This window comes from Ixodes scapularis, unplaced genomic scaffold (genome assembly GCF_016920785.2).
Source record: "Ixodes scapularis isolate PalLabHiFi unplaced genomic scaffold, ASM1692078v2 PGA_scaffold1__304_contigs__length_218370807, whole genome shotgun sequence".
Taxonomy (NCBI): domain Eukaryota; kingdom Metazoa; phylum Arthropoda; class Arachnida; order Ixodida; family Ixodidae; genus Ixodes; species Ixodes scapularis.
The window spans coordinates 13,352,069-13,371,912 of NW_024609846.1; the positions used below are offsets into that span (position 1 = coordinate 13,352,069).

At 41.3% G+C, this 19,844-nt stretch overlaps 1 protein-coding gene across 1 annotated transcript; it reads left to right on the forward strand.

Annotated features, from left to right (window-relative positions):
* The first annotated feature begins 3,553 nt into the window (after window positions 1-3,553).
* On the forward strand, window positions 3,554-18,806 carry LOC120841177 (vitamin K-dependent protein C-like). Its single transcript, XM_040212039.3, has 5 exons — window positions 3,554-3,737; window positions 6,060-6,186; window positions 13,278-13,413; window positions 15,788-15,927; window positions 17,627-18,806. The coding sequence occupies exons 2-5, from the start codon at window positions 6,103-6,105 to the stop codon at window positions 17,828-17,830; spliced, it is 564 nt and encodes a 187-aa protein (XP_040067973.2). The 5' UTR covers window positions 3,554-3,737; window positions 6,060-6,102; the 3' UTR covers window positions 17,831-18,806.
* The last annotated feature ends 1,038 nt before the right edge of the window (window positions 18,807-19,844 follow it).

Here is a 19,844-nt window from a genome sequence, read left to right on the forward strand (position 1 = left end):
ACTCTGACTCCTCTGGATTTGAAGGCCGTCGGTCTTGCCTTCATCTTCCGGCACGTGTCGACGTCCTCCTTAGAGTCTGTATAGATATATACGTTTTTGAAACCCTCTGGGGTTAGGAACTCGGCTTCCACGCAAGTAGGATAGATCAAAGTACTGAAACACTAGATCACGTACATTTTGCCTATTTCACCTCGTACAAACATATGTCAACACAGTGAAAAGCCTTGCTCTGTTTCAGTATATCTACATACTCGAGGCCGAAGATTACGGCACTAGGTTACTTTATGTCAATGTTAAAATCGGCTATCATATTGCTTCACGTTGTACCTATCAACGCACCATTTTTTTCTCGTGCCAACATAGTTGATTCATTAAAGTCTTATTTTTATTGGGCTAAAGTCAATCCTTATAATTGTTTTAGCTGATCTAATATTAATAACGAAGGTATTTAAATGTATTTTTGTACTTTTGTCTTTTCTCTGGGATATATACTATAAATATTGCGGTCCAGTGCCAGTGTCTATGGAGTACCAGTGTATGTCATGGGCACATGCAGTGGCTATGTCATTTCGTTACTGACGTTTCTGCAAGATATTAGTAAATTTGCGTACTAGAAAACCATATTTCTAAATAAATAAAAAGTTAGCGCATTTCAGAAGAGGCACAACTTAAGGAATGCTAAGATACATGAGTATGTTAGAAGTCGTTTTGTGGCAGTGATGCTGCCTTTAGGCTATTTTTTTTTGTAACATGCGTGTCGCACTGGTACCGAATGAGGTAAGCATGTTAAACATTTATCGCAGAACATTATTGCCAGCTACAGAAGCAATGAAGGTCCTATGTTCTTTTATCGGAAAAGAGGCACCGATTTCAGGTTATCAGCTCATGCTTGTTAGACAATTCAGACTTGTTCAATCAACAACGAAATGGGCTCGTGTAAAAAAACGGTTAGCTTGCAACTTGAGCTATATCTTTTATTGAATAACGTCCCAAAATGACAATTACCTTGAAGAAGTGCCACCATCAAAAAATAAACAGATCTTAGTGCATAAACATATCGGCGGGATCAATTCTTCACGCACATTGCTATAAAAGCTAGAAGGGCAGGTAAAACACCCGGTTTCTGCCTGATAGCGACACACCCAATGTCGCACGATAAAACGAATTATGACGCTCTAGCGATTGCTTCATATAAAGGACACCATATCACAACTCGCAGGGCAGTCTTATCTATAAGCGCAGGCGTGTGAGGTTCCCAAGTAAAAACATCTGCACGGTGGTTCAGAAACTGCTCACGTGCTGAGAATAGATTCAGGCTATGATTATAAAACCTCTGTCCTGGATTTTTTTCTTCGAACACCTGCTTATAGCACTTGGACTGGAACTAGGTAAGTTCTATTTATCATTTATCAATTTATTTATTTATAGTGTTAGCTTTTCGGGGCTGTTAGAGGAGTGTAGATGTACACATGAAAAAAAGACTTTCTTACGCGTCGCATAATAATAAAAAAGACAAAGTGCAATCGAAGCACGCGTGAGTATAAAAACATAGTAAATTTACACAAAAAAGAATTAAGAAACACGTGCTGTATATGGATGACGCACCAAACGTGAAATCTAAGTGTGGAGTCTCCTCTACAGGACGATTGCCAATACACATAAACAAATAAATCGCAATGGCAGGACTAGTTAACTTCCAATCTACGATTGACTCAATCACCCTTCAAACACGTCTCTATTGACACTGTTCACTATTTCTTGATGCAAAGAGTTTCAATCTAAAATATTGCGCCAGAGAAGCACGAACATTTAAAGGTATCGTCGTTCCGCTTAATTATCTCCAATTTCTACTATGGCAATACCGAAAACAGTTTTTTTTTTATTTGGGGGGGGGGGGGGGGGGCGTTGTATTATTATTTTCAATGCCCTCGTTCCGAAGATATGAAATATAAGAATGGAGGTAATTTTCCAACCTCCATTTCACACCAAGTCCAAGGGCAACCGACTCACCAATCTGATGCAGCTAATCAATTAGCGCCAAAAGTGCACCGTCACGGCGCTCGCTGTTTTTGTGATTCGCCCTCAGCCGGCTAAGCCCTTCGAGCACAGAAAACATGCACGACCACGACGGACTCACTTTGCATCGTTAGTTCAACCGCTGATAGGAAACACACCAAGGTCGCTAAACTCGTAAAACGCAAAGTTGGAGCCGAAGTTGACGGAGCGTACCGATTGGCCTATCATGACGATGACTTCGCACTTTTTTCGCCGACGTCCAATCGGCGCGCTCCGTGAACTTTGGGCTCCAACTTTGTGTTTGACGAGTTTAGGGCCCCAAGACGACGTACGGCGTGACGATGCACTTTTGGTGCGGCTTTTGGACGTAGTGCGAAATAAATTGTAGATATGCTTGGGAGAAGAGCTTGTTGGTTTAAGTCATGGATGAAGAAAGAATAAAACAATGAAAACAGGGACAAAACAACCACATCTTTCAACTAGCAACAGACGAGTAAACTTTCAACAGCGAGCAGCCGACTATACCCAGTAGGAGTAGGGGAGAGAAGGGGGAGAGAAGGAAAGATAAGAAAAGCGAAGTGCAAGCCAGGGTGGTAGGGTTATCTCGGATTTTAAAAATTCAACCTCAGTTTTTGTCAGCAGGAGGCAAGGGTTTGACACGTTGTTTTTTGCTGTGTTCATGGCGAATGATTCTATGATTTCCCTGCCGAATCTGCTGTCATGCCCCCCATGATTTTTGTGTCATCAAAGAGGGGATGACAACGCAAAAACGAACGGGCATTTATGAATATGGGATGATATGCATGCCCGTTCGTGTTTGTGTTGTTATCCCCTCTTTGATGACACAAAAGTCATGGGGGGCATAACAGCAGATTCGGCAGGGAAATCATAGAATCATTCGCCATGACCACAGCAAAAAACAACGTGTCACACCCTTCCCTCCTGCTGACGAAAAGTGAGGTTGAATGTTTAAAATCCGAGATAACCCTACCACCCTGACTTGCACTTCGCTTTTCTTATCGTTCCTTCTCTCCCCCTTCTATCCCCTACTCCTACTGGGTATAGTCGGCTGCTCGCTGTTGAAAGTTTACTCGTCTGTTGCTAGTTGAGAGATGTGGTTGTGTTGTCCCTGTTTTAATATTCTTTCCTCATCCATGACATAAATTGCAGACTTTTGCAAAAATCGCCTTCTGTGCGCTTCCATCTTTGTCTGCTGGGCTGTGCAACGCCTTCAAAGCAAGCGGTGTTGATCTGCTTTGCGGTTTATCAGACGATGCGCGAGCTTCCCCAGCTCAGTGACTCGGAATTTTTCGCGCGGTTGATAAGCGATAAAAAGGTATATAGAAAGCAGACTGTGATGAATTCCGATTACAGTATGAAATATGGGAAAATTGTGAGATTTCCTAGCTTTGAATCAAAATCCTTTGACTACATCAGTTTACTGTCGCTCGTGTGAAGTCCCACGTATATCACGTGGGTACTTTCGCTTGTACATATAAAGTTCATTAACGAAAGTCCTCGTGTTTTCTAGAACCATGTGGTCGTCCTCGGATTCAACGTGTCCTCGACGAAGAAGACCGCATTTACGGTGGACGCGAAGCCGTGCCGGGCAGCTGGCCCTGGCACGCTGGGATATACACCAATGCGCTCTTTCCGTTCTTTATATGTTCGGGTGCTCTGGTATCTGAGAAGCACGTGGTAACCGCCCGACATTGTCTGTTGTGAGTACCTTTCTATCTGATTGTGCCTCTTTTCTATAGAATCCATATATTACATCTGCGCGTTTTGCATGCGAATATTGTTTCATGAGGCATGACATTAATTATGCAATTAAAACTCTACTGGACGACGTACACACGCGAAACTCTAATACCTGAGAAATCCTTGGTCATGAATTGAGTATTGATTACAGCGTGCTTTATTTATATTAAAATCATTGAGTACTAAATGATAACCTTACCGAAAATACCAGTATAACTTTCCCTATCTGGATTATGAAACGGGAAATCTGTTAAAAACTAAAAATTTCCATTTTCTAAAAACTGGAAATCCAGAAAGAATCCAGCTAGATTTCCAGTTCCATAGTCCAGACAGCGAAAGGTTATACTAAGTTTTTCGGTAGGGAAGACTTTTTAAGATATCCTCGTACGCTCTCAAGCACCCCTCACATCTCGTACTTATTTTTTATAATAAAAGAAGCACGTTGTGTTCAATATTGAATGCACAACCAAAGATTTCATGGCAAGAAAAAAATGTATGTTTACATAAGATATTACGCTCTTTATGGCAACCTTACTTAGGAACACGGACGCCTCATTTTACAACCAAAAGGAAACGTCACTAAACCCTAATGACTCTGAAAAATCCCATAAATGCTTATTGCATGAGGTGTACCAGCCTTTTAACTCACTCTTCGGCACAATTGTACCGACGCGTCACCCTTATTCATTCGCCCCAGTTAAACACGCCTTATGCATTGATAATGCAAAGAGGTTGGGACGATAGCAGTGGTGGTCTCCAAGAAAGCGGTGAACCCGGCAACACGTCTCGCCGCGAAAGCGTATCACCACTCATCTATGGTAATATTGTAATTTGGAACATGTTTTTTTTTTTCTTTTCATGTACATTTGGAGCACCTTCACAATAATCGCAGGAGAACCTTTGTTCTTAATACCGTTTTATTCTAATCAAATTTGGCATGCAAACATTTTAGAATAAGTAGCATTCAACGATCTAGGTTTGGTAAAAATCGTAATTTTTTTATATTTAAGAAACATTTTGGAATCTTTTCTTAGCCACTTGAGAATGACGTTATTTTTATCATTTTTTATTATTTTAAAATAAAAAGAATCCCCACACCTTAATCTTGTTGTTTTATGCACTAAGTGCTTTAAAAAAGGAGATTGGTATATTTTTCTAGGCTCGTTTAAGGCTGTTGTCATGTCCTACGTGTGCGCGAGAGCGTGCTTTTTTTCTTCTGAACGTGCATTAGATCCAGAAAATAATAAACAAGCGTTATTATATCTAACGCAAGATTTACAAAGAGAAGATGGAGCATTATCTACTGAACGTTTGACTAAGTTATCGTAAATAATTTTTTTAAAACTTTCCCCTGGCGCATGTCACTTTAATTTTTCTAAAGAGCGCGAACGTAGCCAACGAAGGAAATATCCAAGCAAACGACGAAGCTCCGAATACGATGAAAAAAATCTTAGCGCTCTGCGCAACTATAAACGTGACGTTTCACTTGAGCCTTGTACTTGCAAACATTGCATATTTTCACATTTAGTTGTATTCTTAGCTTCGTCATTTGCTGGCATCTTTATACTGTTCGCCCTGACTGGTCGTCTTCGAGTTCTCCAGGAACGTGAACTCAGAAACTACCATAGAGGTGTACTAGCCCCTACACCACATATCCTTGCCTTTGATTGTTTCGAACTTGTTATCCGAATAGATGGAAGTACAAATTTCCTCACCAGAGGTATTTTGAAGGCACCTACCACCGCGTGAAACATTTCCTGGCATTTGGTAAGTGCTCCAGACACGCAAGCCCTCCTCGTCATACCGTTTGTGTATAAATGTGACGCCGTCTGTATAGAGGGCAAAACATCTGAGTTTTTGTCACATTCTTTCTTAAATTAATATTCTGTTTTCGTAATTCTACTACATACCATAGAAGCCGTTAGCTTTAAGGAGTTTTTGCTTTGCGACGTGGAATGGCAGCCGTAAGACGTATGCGGAGAGCCAGTTCGTCTGCTTTTTGCATAGGGGTTGCGATGATGCCAGAACGCCGAGCTCTTCTTGGCTGACTGAAAGAAATAGTGAGTAGATCTCAAGGCTTTTAGCATTCAGGTATGTCTAAGATATTTCCAATGAGAGCCAATCAGAACTCGGCATTGTTCTGACGTCACCGCAACCCCTGCAAAAGAAGAAACGACTTGCTGTCCGCATGACCTTTATGAATCTCTGTTAGGTCTGAGTGAGACCTTTTGCAGTTTCGACTTTGATTCACGCATGAGCGTTGCTCCTTCTCTATTGTGCAGAAATAAAAGCCCAGCCACGATCCGTGTCCACCTTGGTGCTCACATGAGGGACACGGAAGACGCTGGAGAGGAGTCTTACCTCGTGGAGGAAATATGCGCCCATCCGCTATACCGGCCGCCCAACACGGTACTCATTTCGGAAAGTTCGAACACCTTTAAGTTCTTGTCACATAGGGGACGCAATTTACCCTTTCAAATATAAATTCCCAGCGTAGGTGTGTCGACCAAAAATGCATGTGTCTTGGAAAGTGATTTTTTTTAATAAACACGTTATGAGTAGTGATGCAAAATTATCGATAAATTGACTATCAATACAATTTATAGTTTTTCCAAGACTATCGATATAGTGTCTCAGAACTATCGATAGTACTATCGATAGTTTTTCGATAGTCGACTATCGATAACCATGTTGAATAACCTGATACTGGGGCAGAAGTCAACAAATAAGTTGAAGGAACAGAAAAGGACCGGATGACGTCTCAAACTCAGCTACCAGGTCTATTTAGTCCATCTCCTTTTATAGCCCACAATCAGCCACCACCAACACAAAGGGGCAACATTTAACCAGTTCCAACGCCAAACCCTCCAATCAGTAGACACGCTCTTTAGCTCGGATTTTAAACTCAGTAGATTGACGCCATCTCAAAAAGGTGCGAATAACTGCGAAAAGAACCATCGAGAAAAATCCGTAAATTGCGAGAGTGGTGTTGTGTATGAGATACCACTGGAATTCGGGTTTAGATAATTAGGACAGACATCACGATGTATCAACGACAAATTAAATGAACGAAAAAGAAAAAAAAACGTGAACAACAATGCACCGAACTCAGAAATCGCAAAACATGTACACCAATGTAACGACTGCACTGCGATTTGGTCGGAGACAGAAATCATCCACAAGGAGAGGAATGATGCAAAAAGACTAGTAGGGAAGACTGTGCGGATAAAATCTCTAGGCAATTGCATAAGTCAGGCTTTGTTACAGTTCGGTAAAAATTAAAAATTTTTTTTTTAATATAATTTTTTTTTTTATGTGTGTACCTTTGCCCCGTTTTAGATTAAGCGTGTGTCATCCCTTAATCGCTGGCAAAAAAGTTTTTTTTTTGTGTGCGTAAAGAAAACATTGTTTGTGTTTTTGTAATGGAATAGGTACTGATTCTTTTGTTAAATTTTGGGTGAGATTGTAGAGTTATCTTTGTGAATCGGCATGAAGGCCGTCCACAGTACTACTTTGTGTATTAGAGGCTTTGGCGTTTGGACTGTTTAGAAGTTGCCCCTTTCTGTAGGTAGTGGCCGATTGGAGGGTTTGGCGCTTGAACTGGTTTATTTATTTCATTTATTTCAAATACCCTCAAGGTAAGTACATTGAAGAGGGGAGAGAGCTGTAAAATATTAACTATAAAGTACACATATTAGTAATAGCATTTTTAAACAAAACAATATTAGTAATGTTAGCAATCGAGGCGGGAAGGTGGTTCAAGTCTGTAGATGTTTGTAACATATTGAAATGATGAAGTTTTAAAATTTGGAATACCAACCTTATGGCTATTATCAATGCGAGCAGATATGTAGAATGGTCGAGTAATTAGTTTATGACGAAGGGTAACAATATGATGAAATTTTTATGGAAAAGAACCAAACGAGAGATTTTTAGGCTGTGAGTTAGTAACGGCAGACCTAAAGTATGTTTTATGGTAGTAACGCTGCCAGTACGATGATAGTTTGTCAATATAAAACGAGCTGAGCGGTTTTGAATGGATTCAACATGAGCAATTAGTGACGAGTGAGCGGGGTTCCACACAGCAGCAGCATATTGCAATTTTTGAGGGATTAGTGTTTTGTACATGGTTAGTTCTAATGAAGACGGAGCGAGGAAAAATATTTTTCTTAAGTGTCCTAACATACGGTTAGCACTGTTAATTACATATTCAATATGAATCTTCCAAGAAAGGTTACAAGTTATATGAACACTAAGATATGTGTAAACAGACACTGAAGCGAGGGGATTACTGTTTTGAGGATAAGTATAACACACCGATTGAGCACCTGACACTCTCATCGATTTGCCTTTGTTAGTGTTCAATTCCATTAGCCACTGGTTACACCACAGTGATATACGATTAAGGTCAGATTGTAGAATAGAGTCAGATATATCAGTTATTTTCCGGTAGATTACGCAATCCTGAGCAAAGAGGCAAATAGAGGACGACAAGTTCTGCACCAAATCCTTATTGTAAATAAGAAAGAGGAGCGGACCAAGCACTGATCCCTGTGGGACGCCCAAGGTTACTTGAACAGTACACGAATTTGTATTATTAACGGCAACGAATTCTGGGCGGTTAGTTAAAAAGGCATGAATCCAGTTTAATATACAGTAGTCAATGTTAAGTGATTGTAGTTTATGAAGAAGGAGTTTGTGGCAAACTTTGTCGAAGGCTTTTGAGAAATCTAAAAAAACACAATCGGTCTTATTATGATTATCAAGAGAATTATGGAGACCATGCGTAGAAAATAGTATTTACGTCTCACATAAAAAAATTTTTGAAAGCCATCTTGTGAACTTGTGAAGAAGTCATTAGTTTTAAGATAATTTATCAACTGTGAGTAAATGACGTGTTGAAGTGTTTTACATGGCACACATGTTAAAGAAATTGGTCGATAATTGGATGGGTTTTGTCTTTCGCCAGATTTATGTAAACGTTTATTTAACCTTCCCAACCACCCAATCGCTCGGGACTACGCCATGGTTAAAAGACTGCATATAAAGTTTTGAAAAAAATATTGAACAATAAATATTACAATTTGTAAGAACTTGCTGTTAATTCCATCTATTCCGGCGCAGGACGAAAGCTTCATATTAGTAATAATGCCAGCAATACCAATCGCGTCAACTGCCACTCGGTCCATAGGCAAAAAATAAAAAAATGACAAGACCGGTACTTGGTTAACATCAGAGGTTGTAAATGACCAACTAAAAACATCATTTAATGCACTTGCACTTTCAGTTACTGGTATATCTATACCGTCAGATGATTGAAGAACAATGTGGACTGACACTTGAGATTAACTACATTCCAAAATTGTTTAGGATTAGTTGACAATATGATATTTAGTGTATGATTAAAAAATGTGATTAAGCTTCCGTAAGAGCTGATGTATATTCTTGATCTGCAGTTTTGTACGCAGCCCACCATGCATCAGCGGATAATCGTTTGGCAGCGCGAAACAGTCTTTTTTTTACTATTTCGCAGGCGCCTGAGATTAGAGTTAAACCAAGGCGAGTTAGTGTTGCAACGAATCTTCCTTGATGGTATGTATTTTTCAATTAATATTAAAACAACCTTTTTAAATACCATCCGGTTAGACTCAATGGAGGGCTTTGATAACTCAGGTAAGTAATCACAAGGGAACTCAGACAGGTACAAGTTAATTAACGTAAAACCAGCTCTGCTGTAGTCACGGATTAATGTTATGTAAATTTTAGGCGCTACGAATGGGATATTTAAGGAAAGTGAAGAACTGAATGGTCACTGCCACACGGCAGGTATGTTAGTGATGATATGACGCTCGAATGCGTTGTTAATACGAGATCGAGTATGTTTGATGAAAGGTTTGTAACCTTCGTGGGCTCTGAGACAAGTTGAGAAAGGTTAAAATAAGAACAGAGTTTAATAAACTCGTTAGCTTCAGATGAGAACGGGTTCAAACAGGACATATATTAGACCAGAAAATGTTGAAGTAATTGAAATCACCCATTAATATGATTGGCTTTCTTGGATATTGGACGGTGATTTAGTTAACGCAATTATATAACAAATTCATAAATTAACAACTGCTAGTGGGTGGTCGATAACATTCACCCATTATCGTTTGTTTATGTTTAAAGGAAACGCAAACCCCAAAAAGCTCTAGTTCACAAGCTACAATGAGAGGGTAAGAAACTAATGAGCCAGCAACCGGCAACAAAACACCACCGCCACTTCTCTCATGCCTGTCGCAGCGAAATTTATTGAAACATTTTTTACAATGAAACAACTGGCTACCAGACAACTGCTAGAAAGCCATATCTCTGTGAGAGCAATGACGTCGGCGTCGCATGAGTCAGCAACTGAGCACAATTCATCTCGTTTACGGATTAGACTGTGAATGTTTGTAAATAAAACGGAAATGCTTAAAAAAGGGCCAAACCACTTTTCTGCCTGATGCTGATTGTTACGTTTACATAGAAGTAGACGCTGTTTGCAAACCGGATAGTGGTGTCACAGAAGAAACCTCGCGACGAGGCATGACTACTTTATAAATACAGTCTTCGATTTCATTGTGAACATAGGAACAAAACGTTTCTTTTAACTTAGCTTAAACTGGTTTTCCTGGCTCTGTCCATACTCCAGTAGTTTGCACCGGGCTAAACAAGTTGAAAAGCTAAAACCTTCTGAAACAGAAATAGGGCTGGTTTTTAATTTTAACTTGGCTTGCAGGACACTTTCTCTAGATTTAAAAGACTGAAATTTCACTGAAATAGGACGACGCCTTCCCATTATAAGAGGCCCCAAGCGATGAGCACGCAGGATTTGTTCACGCGATATAATACAGGATCCTAAATCTGAAAGTAAACAAACCACCTCCGCTTCCGCCTGGGCCCAGGATTCCCCAAGGCAATCGTCTACACCATGAAATACAAGATTATCCCGGCGTGACTGGTCCAGATCTCGTCTAATCTACTGCGCAAAGCATGATTTTCGTTTTGCATGCGCTGAGCACATTGGCTGGCACCAGCCAACTGGCGGTGTAATACATCGATTGAAGGTGACTTCAATTCAGTCGCAGAAACCCTTCGACTGATATTTTTCACCGTGACTTGTGGCTGTTGTGGGTTTGTTGTAGTTCGTTAATAAAGCTCAGTATACTACTTTGCCCTTCCTCAACCCTCTGAGTTCGCGCATTTGTATCCTGCAACACCCGCATCATTTCATCAAGCTGCTTAGGTAGTTCAATACTAGTTGGTCCGGGGTTAGTCTCGACATTACCTCCAAGCAGCAACAACAACAGTGAACGAATTCACCAAAGCTTCTGGGCATGGAAGCACTATTAGACAGACGTCAGTAGAATTAAAACAATAAGAACCGTCATGGCTACTAACCTGCAGGGTTAGAAGAAAAAAGTTGACGATGTGCATCGTGTGCGTGCTTCCATGCGCTCTGACGATCCGCGGTGACGAGGCCGGCCTCCTGGGCCAATGCGATGATGCGGGTGTTGATGTGGCTGTTCCGGAATGACCGAGGTGAAGCTGGTTGATAACGGAAAAGTTGATTGCCTCGGTTGCCTGGCGCTTGTCTTCGTTTGTGGTACAGGAAACGTCGATGAAAGGAGAGATGCCATCCAGGTCGGTAGGATCCTTTATTCCAGACAGGTTCGCTTCCATGAAGCCAGGCCGGAGACCCAAGGCCGTCCCGCTCAAAAACTGCAGGGTTAGAAGAAAAGAAAGTCAAAGCCGTTTACAACTCCGTGTAACGCCGAATTGGGCGCAGCTCTTGAGGAGAATGATGGAAGGGTACTGAGGGGAGGGTAAGCACCTCCTCCCTCCTCCTCACCTCCTTATCCTCCTCTTCCTCTCATTCTTGAATCTCCTCCGGGGAGGGGGGGGGGGCGGTCACGTGACCTCGGGGGTGGGGGTCACGTGACCTGGGGAGGGGGGGGGGGGGTGACGTGACCTCGGGGGGAGGGGGTCACGTGACCCCGGGGGGCTCGGGCGGTGCATTATAGGACATTTCCCATAATGCACCGCGCGGTTACGCCGACGCCGCTCAAGCCGGAAACGGGCGCCTAAGAGCTGCGCTCTAAAAGTTGACAATGTGTGTAGTGTGCGTGCTTCCACGCCCTCTGTAGAGGTTGCCCCTTTGTGTTGGTGGTGGTTGATGGTGAGCTATATAAGGAGGCGGACTAAATAAACCTGGTAGCTGAGTTTGAGACGTCGTCTTGTCCTTTTCTGTACCTTCGAGTTATTTGTTCCCATCTGCCCCAGTCTCAGGTTATTGAACATGGTTAACATTCACCACCTCGCCTGCACCCTTACTATACTTTCTCTGACTATCGATAGTTTTTTTAGTATCAATAGTTAGATTTCTAACGACTATCGATACTATTGATAGTGCTATTGTTAGTTTTGCACCACTATAATCCGTCACAATTCAAGAAGGTAAGGGGATGGTAAGACGGGCCGGGGAGGAGGAAGCCGACGGAACACTAAAGAGAAGAGGTTTTCCCATCTCTTCAGCGTTTTTTCTGCTTCCTCTCCCCCGTCCCGTCTTACCCTGGCCCTACCTTCTTCAGTTGCAACGAACTATAGAGCGAACACAGTTGCCGCACCGCCACTCGCCTCCCTTTCTCCACTCCTCGCCCAAACTCTCGTCTTCGCCATCACTAAAAGCTGAACCAATGATGGCACAGTAACTGCCTGGGCTAGCTGGTGTCCCATTTGAAAAAAATAAAGCGATAGAAAGAGAAGAGGGAGCAACGCAAGCTACTAGTGTTGCAAAACTATCGATAGCAAATCGTCGACAGTACCATCGATAGGTTTACGATAGTCGACTATCGATAATTTTCCGATAGTTTTTCGATAGTCGACAATCGATAGTACCCTCGATAGTTTTTCGATAGTCGACTATCGATAGTACTATCGATAGTCAGATTTCTGGCGACTATCAATACTATTGATAGTACTATCGATAATATTGCATTACTAGTTATGAGCTAAAATACAGACTGTGATTAGAAACGTATGACTCACCGTAGATGTTTTGAGTTTTTAACAGCTCTAAAAAGTCCGATGCGTTTACTTCTCTGCAAAGCACTTGAGAGAACCAGTCGCTTGATTCTGGTCAACCGCTTCCTTGAGACATATGTTTAGCATAATACAATATCCCCTGTAATATTCAGCATGGCGTTTCACGTGATTATGTTATGCTCAACGTCAAAAAGTAGTGTGTTTATTTAGGGCTAACATTTTCCAAACTTGCAAGTCTTTTCATATATTATTATTGGTACGTTTATTTTCTTTCAAAGCGGTAAGGGAACTTGGAAAAAAAAAAGTTGAAGAAACAATATGACAAGCTACTTCCTCCCCAGAACTCAATGTTAAAATTCACGTTGAAGAAGCGTCCTAGGTCTAATTGCATATCTTTAGAACTCTGTGTCACCGGTAGTTGCTCTTACTTTCAGAATGACATCGCAGTGCTAACTCTGCGAGAAAAAGTCAAGTTCACCGAAACTATATTGCCAGTGTGTCTGCCTCAAAACATGGCGGAGATTGTTGTGAATTCTGAAACATATGTTACTGGCTGGGGACGATTTCAGAGTAAGTACCGAAAAGTACGAACTTCCGCGTTGACGTCGGGTTTAATGCAAAATTAACATAAAAGGAGAAACATTTGTTTTTCTTTTTTTTTCATAAAGGTTTAGGTGGATTTAAATATTGTTTAATGTTTTTTTAATAATTTAATTGTCTACGAAAGACATTTTTTTTGTGGAACATTTACGTTATTAGACTAAAGTTCGGTGGAGGTCATGGGCAGTTCTAAGCACAGCCCACAGTTCAGTGGCCCCCTTCTATTACTACTGGATTAGCTTGGCTTCTCGGACGAACATGCTCGCAAGCCTGGTGTCTCCCCTTCGCGAAATCTGGTGCGCCCTTCAAGCACAGGCGCAGCAGCCTCCGGCATCGTGTGTTATTCCACCGCCGTCTATTGCCCCCTGTGATGCCTAGGAGGGGAAATGAAATCTGCCCGTCGGCGTCCGTTTCCACCCTTCTCCGTCTACTATTTCGCCCCCGTCTAAAAACGTCTACAGCGGTCGCAAAACACGATCATAAAAGCCACGTTCTAGCGTTTCATCATGCACGATCCACGGTTCAATACAAGCGTCTGCCAGAGTCTGTCGATACGCGGTATAAAGCGACCGAGAGGACAAAAAATATCAACAAAATACATATGCAGTCCTTCCAGCTTTTCTCTCTTGTTGTTATTCCTTTGGAATGGAGTATGGGAGCAAGGTGGGTGAGCATCATGTCGCACGATAAGAACGCGACCTAAACACATATATTCGCGTTGGCATGCCAGTTGCAGTGCAAAACGTAGGAGCTACTTTCATTTCGAAGCGAAATGACGGGAACAAACCTAGAAAAACTTGATCCGAGCCCAACGCCCTACTGCCTCCAGCCAAAGGAATCGCACATTCCTGCCTGTGTATCTTATCGATAATTTCACCATGCATGATTGCTGTCACGGGGGTTTTACAACGCACAGAGCAGCGGAAACCAACATCTTTATTCTGCATCACTGAGCGCAAACGAACGAATCAAGAAAGATTATTCAACATATTCGACGTGGGACGCTGGGCTTAGGTGCAGTCCCGCTATGAAAACAAGAACCCGCACAGCGCTTCCGAATGCGCGTACTTGAGACAGATGCTTGTTAACACCTAAACACCTCGGTGAACGCCCAACGACTCGTACTCATAAGAATAGAAGAGCTCGACGACATGCACGGGTTGAGCAGTCCGCAGACGTCGGTAGCCGTGTTCGTATCGTTCCAAACCAATTTAGAAAAGTCAATCGTGGAGTAGTTTTGAAAAGAATAATCCCTCTATCTGGAATATTTATCTCTGAAATAAAAAAAAAAAATATTGTCAATTCGAATACTATCCCGGAATGGAGATAAAAGTTTACAAGCAACATTTCACATATCAATCATTTCTTCAAACAAGTAGAGCCAAGAAAAGGTGCTTAGTTCTTCTAAGCACCGAAAAATAAGTCCAACTTAACATCTTTATTTTTTTAAATTAGAGTACGTTTAAATACGCAAAAATAATTATAGATAAAATATGCTCCTGTAGTCTTACCTGTAGTTTTATCTTCACTGTGTTCTAGCTTTAAATATTATTAAGCCAGTATTTAAATGTACGGAACTGTAGAAGGTTTTGCTTAGGTGCTTTTCTGCAAATTAAGGAGGGCAATCTATGACTCAATAGTTTGTGACATTTTAAATACTTCTGCACTACCACAACTAAAAAAGCAAAATGTTTTTACGCGACTGTTTTTTGTTGGTTATTTCCGTATTGTTGTTTGTCTCGCTTTCTCATATTTAGATTTTTGCTAACAAAATTGCTTTACTCTAGTTTATGAAATACCTCTTTACAAAAATAATGGACTCGAATTTATCTGCTTCTTTTCTAGCCAAAGCATTTTGGTGCACTACATTTTATAGCACACACATGGTAACTTAGCAGGACATGCCAGGAATTAAATACAAATGTGACGAAGAACGATAAGATAATTTACCCCGAAAGTTTGAGCACAGATTTTTTTTTAGATATATTATATTCTTGTTCTTCGTCTGTGTTTATTTTCAGCAAGTTTATTCGTGCCTAGCCTATATTAATGGTTGTTGTGCATTATTGATTTTCACATATGTGCTTCTGTTTTATGTGGACGTTTAACGAAATAACCAAAATAATCCAGACTCTTTTCTTTTTCTTCCAGCCAGTAAGGTTTCACTTTCGCGCAACTTCTAAACGCTTCTGAGACAAAGCGGGATAACATTAACATCCAAACATCTTTAATGTGGAAGTTTTTCATGATCCTTAAAGAAAGCTTGTTGGGAACTCACAAATATACAACATTTAAGCTAACTATTTTATGTGTTTATTGATTTCGATGCATTATAATAATGCAGATCAAGGACGAGAGCTGTCCCCGTATTTGAAACAATTCCGCACGAAAATCGTATCAAACAAAACGTGCAACCAAGTTTACAAAGGCCAGATTCCTGAAAGTGTTATTTGCTCTGGTCACGACTTTGGATCATCTTGCAAAGTAAGCTATCGTTCCTGCAACTTACAGATATTGCAGTTATTAGAAAGACCCTACCCGGCGTATATCAGTGACAGAGTAGTCATGAACGTCAAAATCTTTTTTCGAAGGTAGTAATTAATCAAAAACCGCAAAGCAGAATGTACTTTCAATTTAACTGAATTTTTTTTTTCATAAAACACTTTTTCAAAGAATTGGTTTGTAAAATTGACGGCGTAAGATAATACTCAATTAAGAGGCGAAAGATTTTATTTCAGAAGACTTCAATATTTTTAGTACGAATATTAGTGTACATATTATAAAATTAGAAATATACAGTATATTTTAATGAGCTTATAGTAAGGTTAAGTACTAAAATGCGTTTAAAAGAAAAGCACCGAATAAACAGAAACCATGAGGTAGAAAGATTAACCGCACTAACAACGGAAATATTATTGATAGCAGGATATAATTAGTACTGACTATCTGGGTGCTCGCTCAAGAGGAAAAACGCTGTATGTCAGCTATTGCGACGGCGCGAAGATACACTTGCTTTATGAAGCAAAATGCCTCGTAAATATATCGGGTTGTTTGCTCTGTGTAACTCCCGAAATTTGCTGTTCTTTCCAGTTCCAGGTCGCTGGGCACCTATCTCAGCGCACTACCAGATTGCCCGACGACGACTGTTTTGTAGACCAAGCATGTTCTCTTGCGCTCTCGTTTAAACGGTGAGGACCATAAACGAGAGGGCATGAGAACATGCCTGGTCAACAATATAGTCACCGTAGCGCACTCTGGTAGTGCATTCCGATAAGTTTACCCATGCGACCTGGAATTAGAGATAACAACCTTTCTCGGGACTTGCGCAGATAGAACAGCTCGAGAAATTTACGAGGTATTTTGCATCAAACAGCAAGAGGAGAGGACATGTATGAGTACGCCGTCACTTCCCCTGACAGAAAGGGAACATCCAGATAGGCGGTACTAATGGCATATTATTTTTAATAAACCTTCAGTTGTGAGTTCATTTTGTCTCTATTTATCGGTCCATGTTTATTCTGCATTGTTATACCTGCCCATCTACACTAGTCAATCTTTTTATTCTAATTAAGAAGGGTTAAAGGGTGCCCCCTAGAGGTATAGATGTCGTTTTATGGAAGATTGTTTCTCTTAAAGACAAAACGATCTACAGTAGAACATACCAACAAACAGCCTTATTAAGATTTAATATAGCCTCTTAGAAAGGAGAGATTCCTAAACATAAATTTCCAAGGCCACTTCATACCGCATGAATCATAATAATAATGTTTATATATATTTTAAAGTGTGTTTAGTTCTGTACTATAACGATTTTAGAACTTAATTTTTTTTTTTTTTTAGTTTCTGATCTTCCCGTTTCGCGATTACTTAGAATTCTAAACTTTAATGAAAGCAAAGTACGCTGGCTTAGGCTATCAAAACTCGAACTGAGAAACTTTCAAATCTCAGTTCTGCTGATTTTGAGCTCGGTAGCTCAATGGCACCACGAAATGAACCGACTAACGATTGCATTAGAATTCCTATTTCTCGTTCATATTAAGCATAGGATCTGCAAATTTATTTGGCGGTATTTTCTTCACATGAGGGCTATGTCTACTTTCATTTTGAATGCAAGAAACCTTAAAGTAGCGTAAGCGAAACAAATCATTGCACTTTCCATAAACGTAATTCTATTTTTCTTCAGGGTGACAGTGGCGGTCCAATGGTGCAGCTGTCTGGAAGCATCTGGCTTCTACAAGGCATCGTGTCCGGAGGACCTTCACCATGTGGTCTCGACGACGATCCTTTACTTTTCACGAAGGTTTCTTATTTTGTGGACAACTTTATTTCAATATACACCAGAGCAAAGACTCTACAAGAAAAGAATCGTGTATGCGTGCTATCTTAGTAAAATCGTACTTAAGATGTATTAAACAATACGTAAACGAAAGGCTGTTTATGTGGTGAAAATTCCCCGAAGTTTACCTCTCTTTGTCTTGCGGATTCTTGGGAAATTTCTGATGAGGCGTAGAATTACGGTACCTAGAACACGTCTTCCATAGGTCTGTTTAGTGTCCTATTCGATCCAAGCATCCGTCGGATGCTGCAATCTTCTCGCTCTAGTCGTAGAGGTTCCGGCAGAACTCACGATCGAACACGAGTGTTCCTGTCTTCGCGGCGTGTCCACCCCTGGCTGACGAAGCTTTCGTGGACAGTAAAGCTGCAGAGTGACTTGCAGAGGAACAGGCGTCTGGCACATCCACCTGGGCTGCTGTTAATGCATCAAGACAAAAACAGCATGACGGTTTATGATGTCATCAATTGGCAATCGAGGGAGCACATTTGAGGATGCTGTAGGCACTTTAAGCACCATAGTAGACGTAATTTTATGCTATGAAGTGAGTTTCATTTTCTGAGCAGCGTCGAGGCGCGTATCACAAGGTTGCGTATATTTTTTTCGAGATGCGAGTTCTATAGCCACTGCCAGCCTGAGAACGGCAGAAAGTGTCTTCCGGAGGACCCGCCTGCAGCACGCACTTGCTTGTGTCTGCCGTGCTGTGGATTTTGCTGAACACTCCAGGTCCACTAGACGCTGTGGCGTTATCGAAGGTAGGAAGCTTGCGCTGAAGGCGAGACACCCGATGGACTTCCCGTCCATTCTTATCTTAATAGTGGTCCCTTAGTCAAAAGTTTGCATTAACGGCTAGAATACGACTTCGCAGCAAAACATTTTGCGTCCAAATATTTATTACACTCTCTAACGGAACGCTGTAAAACCACAAGGAAAACGTTGTGAAACCAGGGTTATCCCTGTAATAATATCCGCTATATGTTAAAAAAATATGAAAAATAAAATAAATTTTAAATTAAACATTTAAAGAAAAGATAGTCCTGTTTTTCTTCACTCCGGGTGAGTTCAAATATTCAGGGCAGGGGGGTCGTCTTTATCTTGACAACCGTGAGGTTTGAGCCGGGCGAAGTGATGAAGGTAGGTTGACCAGAGTGGTGGGACGTCGGGGTGCAGCCTCCAGGAAGCAGTCTTCTGGGAGCGTATTTGAGGCGGCTTTCTTCTAACTTGCCGCCAAGTAGGCCAGTCATGGATTGGCGCGTGTCCCAAACGCTCAGTCTTGGCCCCCGGCTGCTGGCTGTTCCGTCCTGACTCTAGTTCTCGTGTACTCGTTCGTGTGTACTACCTCTCTGTCATCACTGATTCTTCTAATCATATCTGCACCATCACAGACAGCCTTTTTGTTCAGATATGTTACTTATATTTCTTACGGGGTTTTGGTGATACGGGCCTGCCTACTAAAATGTTAAATTCTTTGGACTTATTTTTAAGTTGCACTTCCTAAACTTTTCAAATTATATTCAAGGTCACACGGTACCCCCAAAGGTGCACACTGCTCCGGCTACCTGAACAAATTGCATACATTATCGATAAATGCATCGCTGTACGGAATTCCCTCTTCAAAATATTCCTTCATGTTTTTTGTTTCCAATCACGCTTTGACAGCTGGAGGGAGTTGGCCTCCACCCCTTGGCTCTTCAAGCAACCCTATGGCCACTCCTCACCCTACACTTTAAGGACATGCTCGGGATGCAGTGGTGGCAAAGTTACGGGCATGAGGCTCGCTGTCTCACTTTTTATGGCTCAAATTGACAGATTTGAACAATATCTCTCGTTTGGCACCAAAGCCAGTGCGTTAGCACATTAAAATTGCAAGTATACTGACTTCATATTTTCGACAATAGGCAAAATGGCTGGCAGTCGCCGCGGGCCCTCATCGGCGAAGTCGTAGATTCCAGATCGAATATAACCAAATGTATTTCAATCGAACTATTAGTCAGGAATTTATTCTGTCTAAATAAATCACCCTGGTACTATGCTACCCCATGTGTAGGGGCCTGGATATCCTCGGATT

What these genes read in the sequence shown, in the direction of transcription:
- LOC120841177 (XM_040212039.3), top strand. Translation starts at nt 6,103, where the DNA reads ATGAGGGACACGGAAGACGCTGGAGAGGAGTCTTACCTCGTGGAGGAA. An exon ending in TATACCGGCCGCCCAACACG is followed by an intron (nt 6,187 to 13,277) that starts GTACTCATTTCG and finishes TCTTACTTTCAG; the next exon opens with AATGACATCGCAGTGCTAAC. An exon ending in TGGCTGGGGACGATTTCAGA is followed by an intron (nt 13,414 to 15,787) that starts GTAAGTACCGAA and finishes ATAATAATGCAG; the next exon opens with ATCAAGGACGAGAGCTGTCC.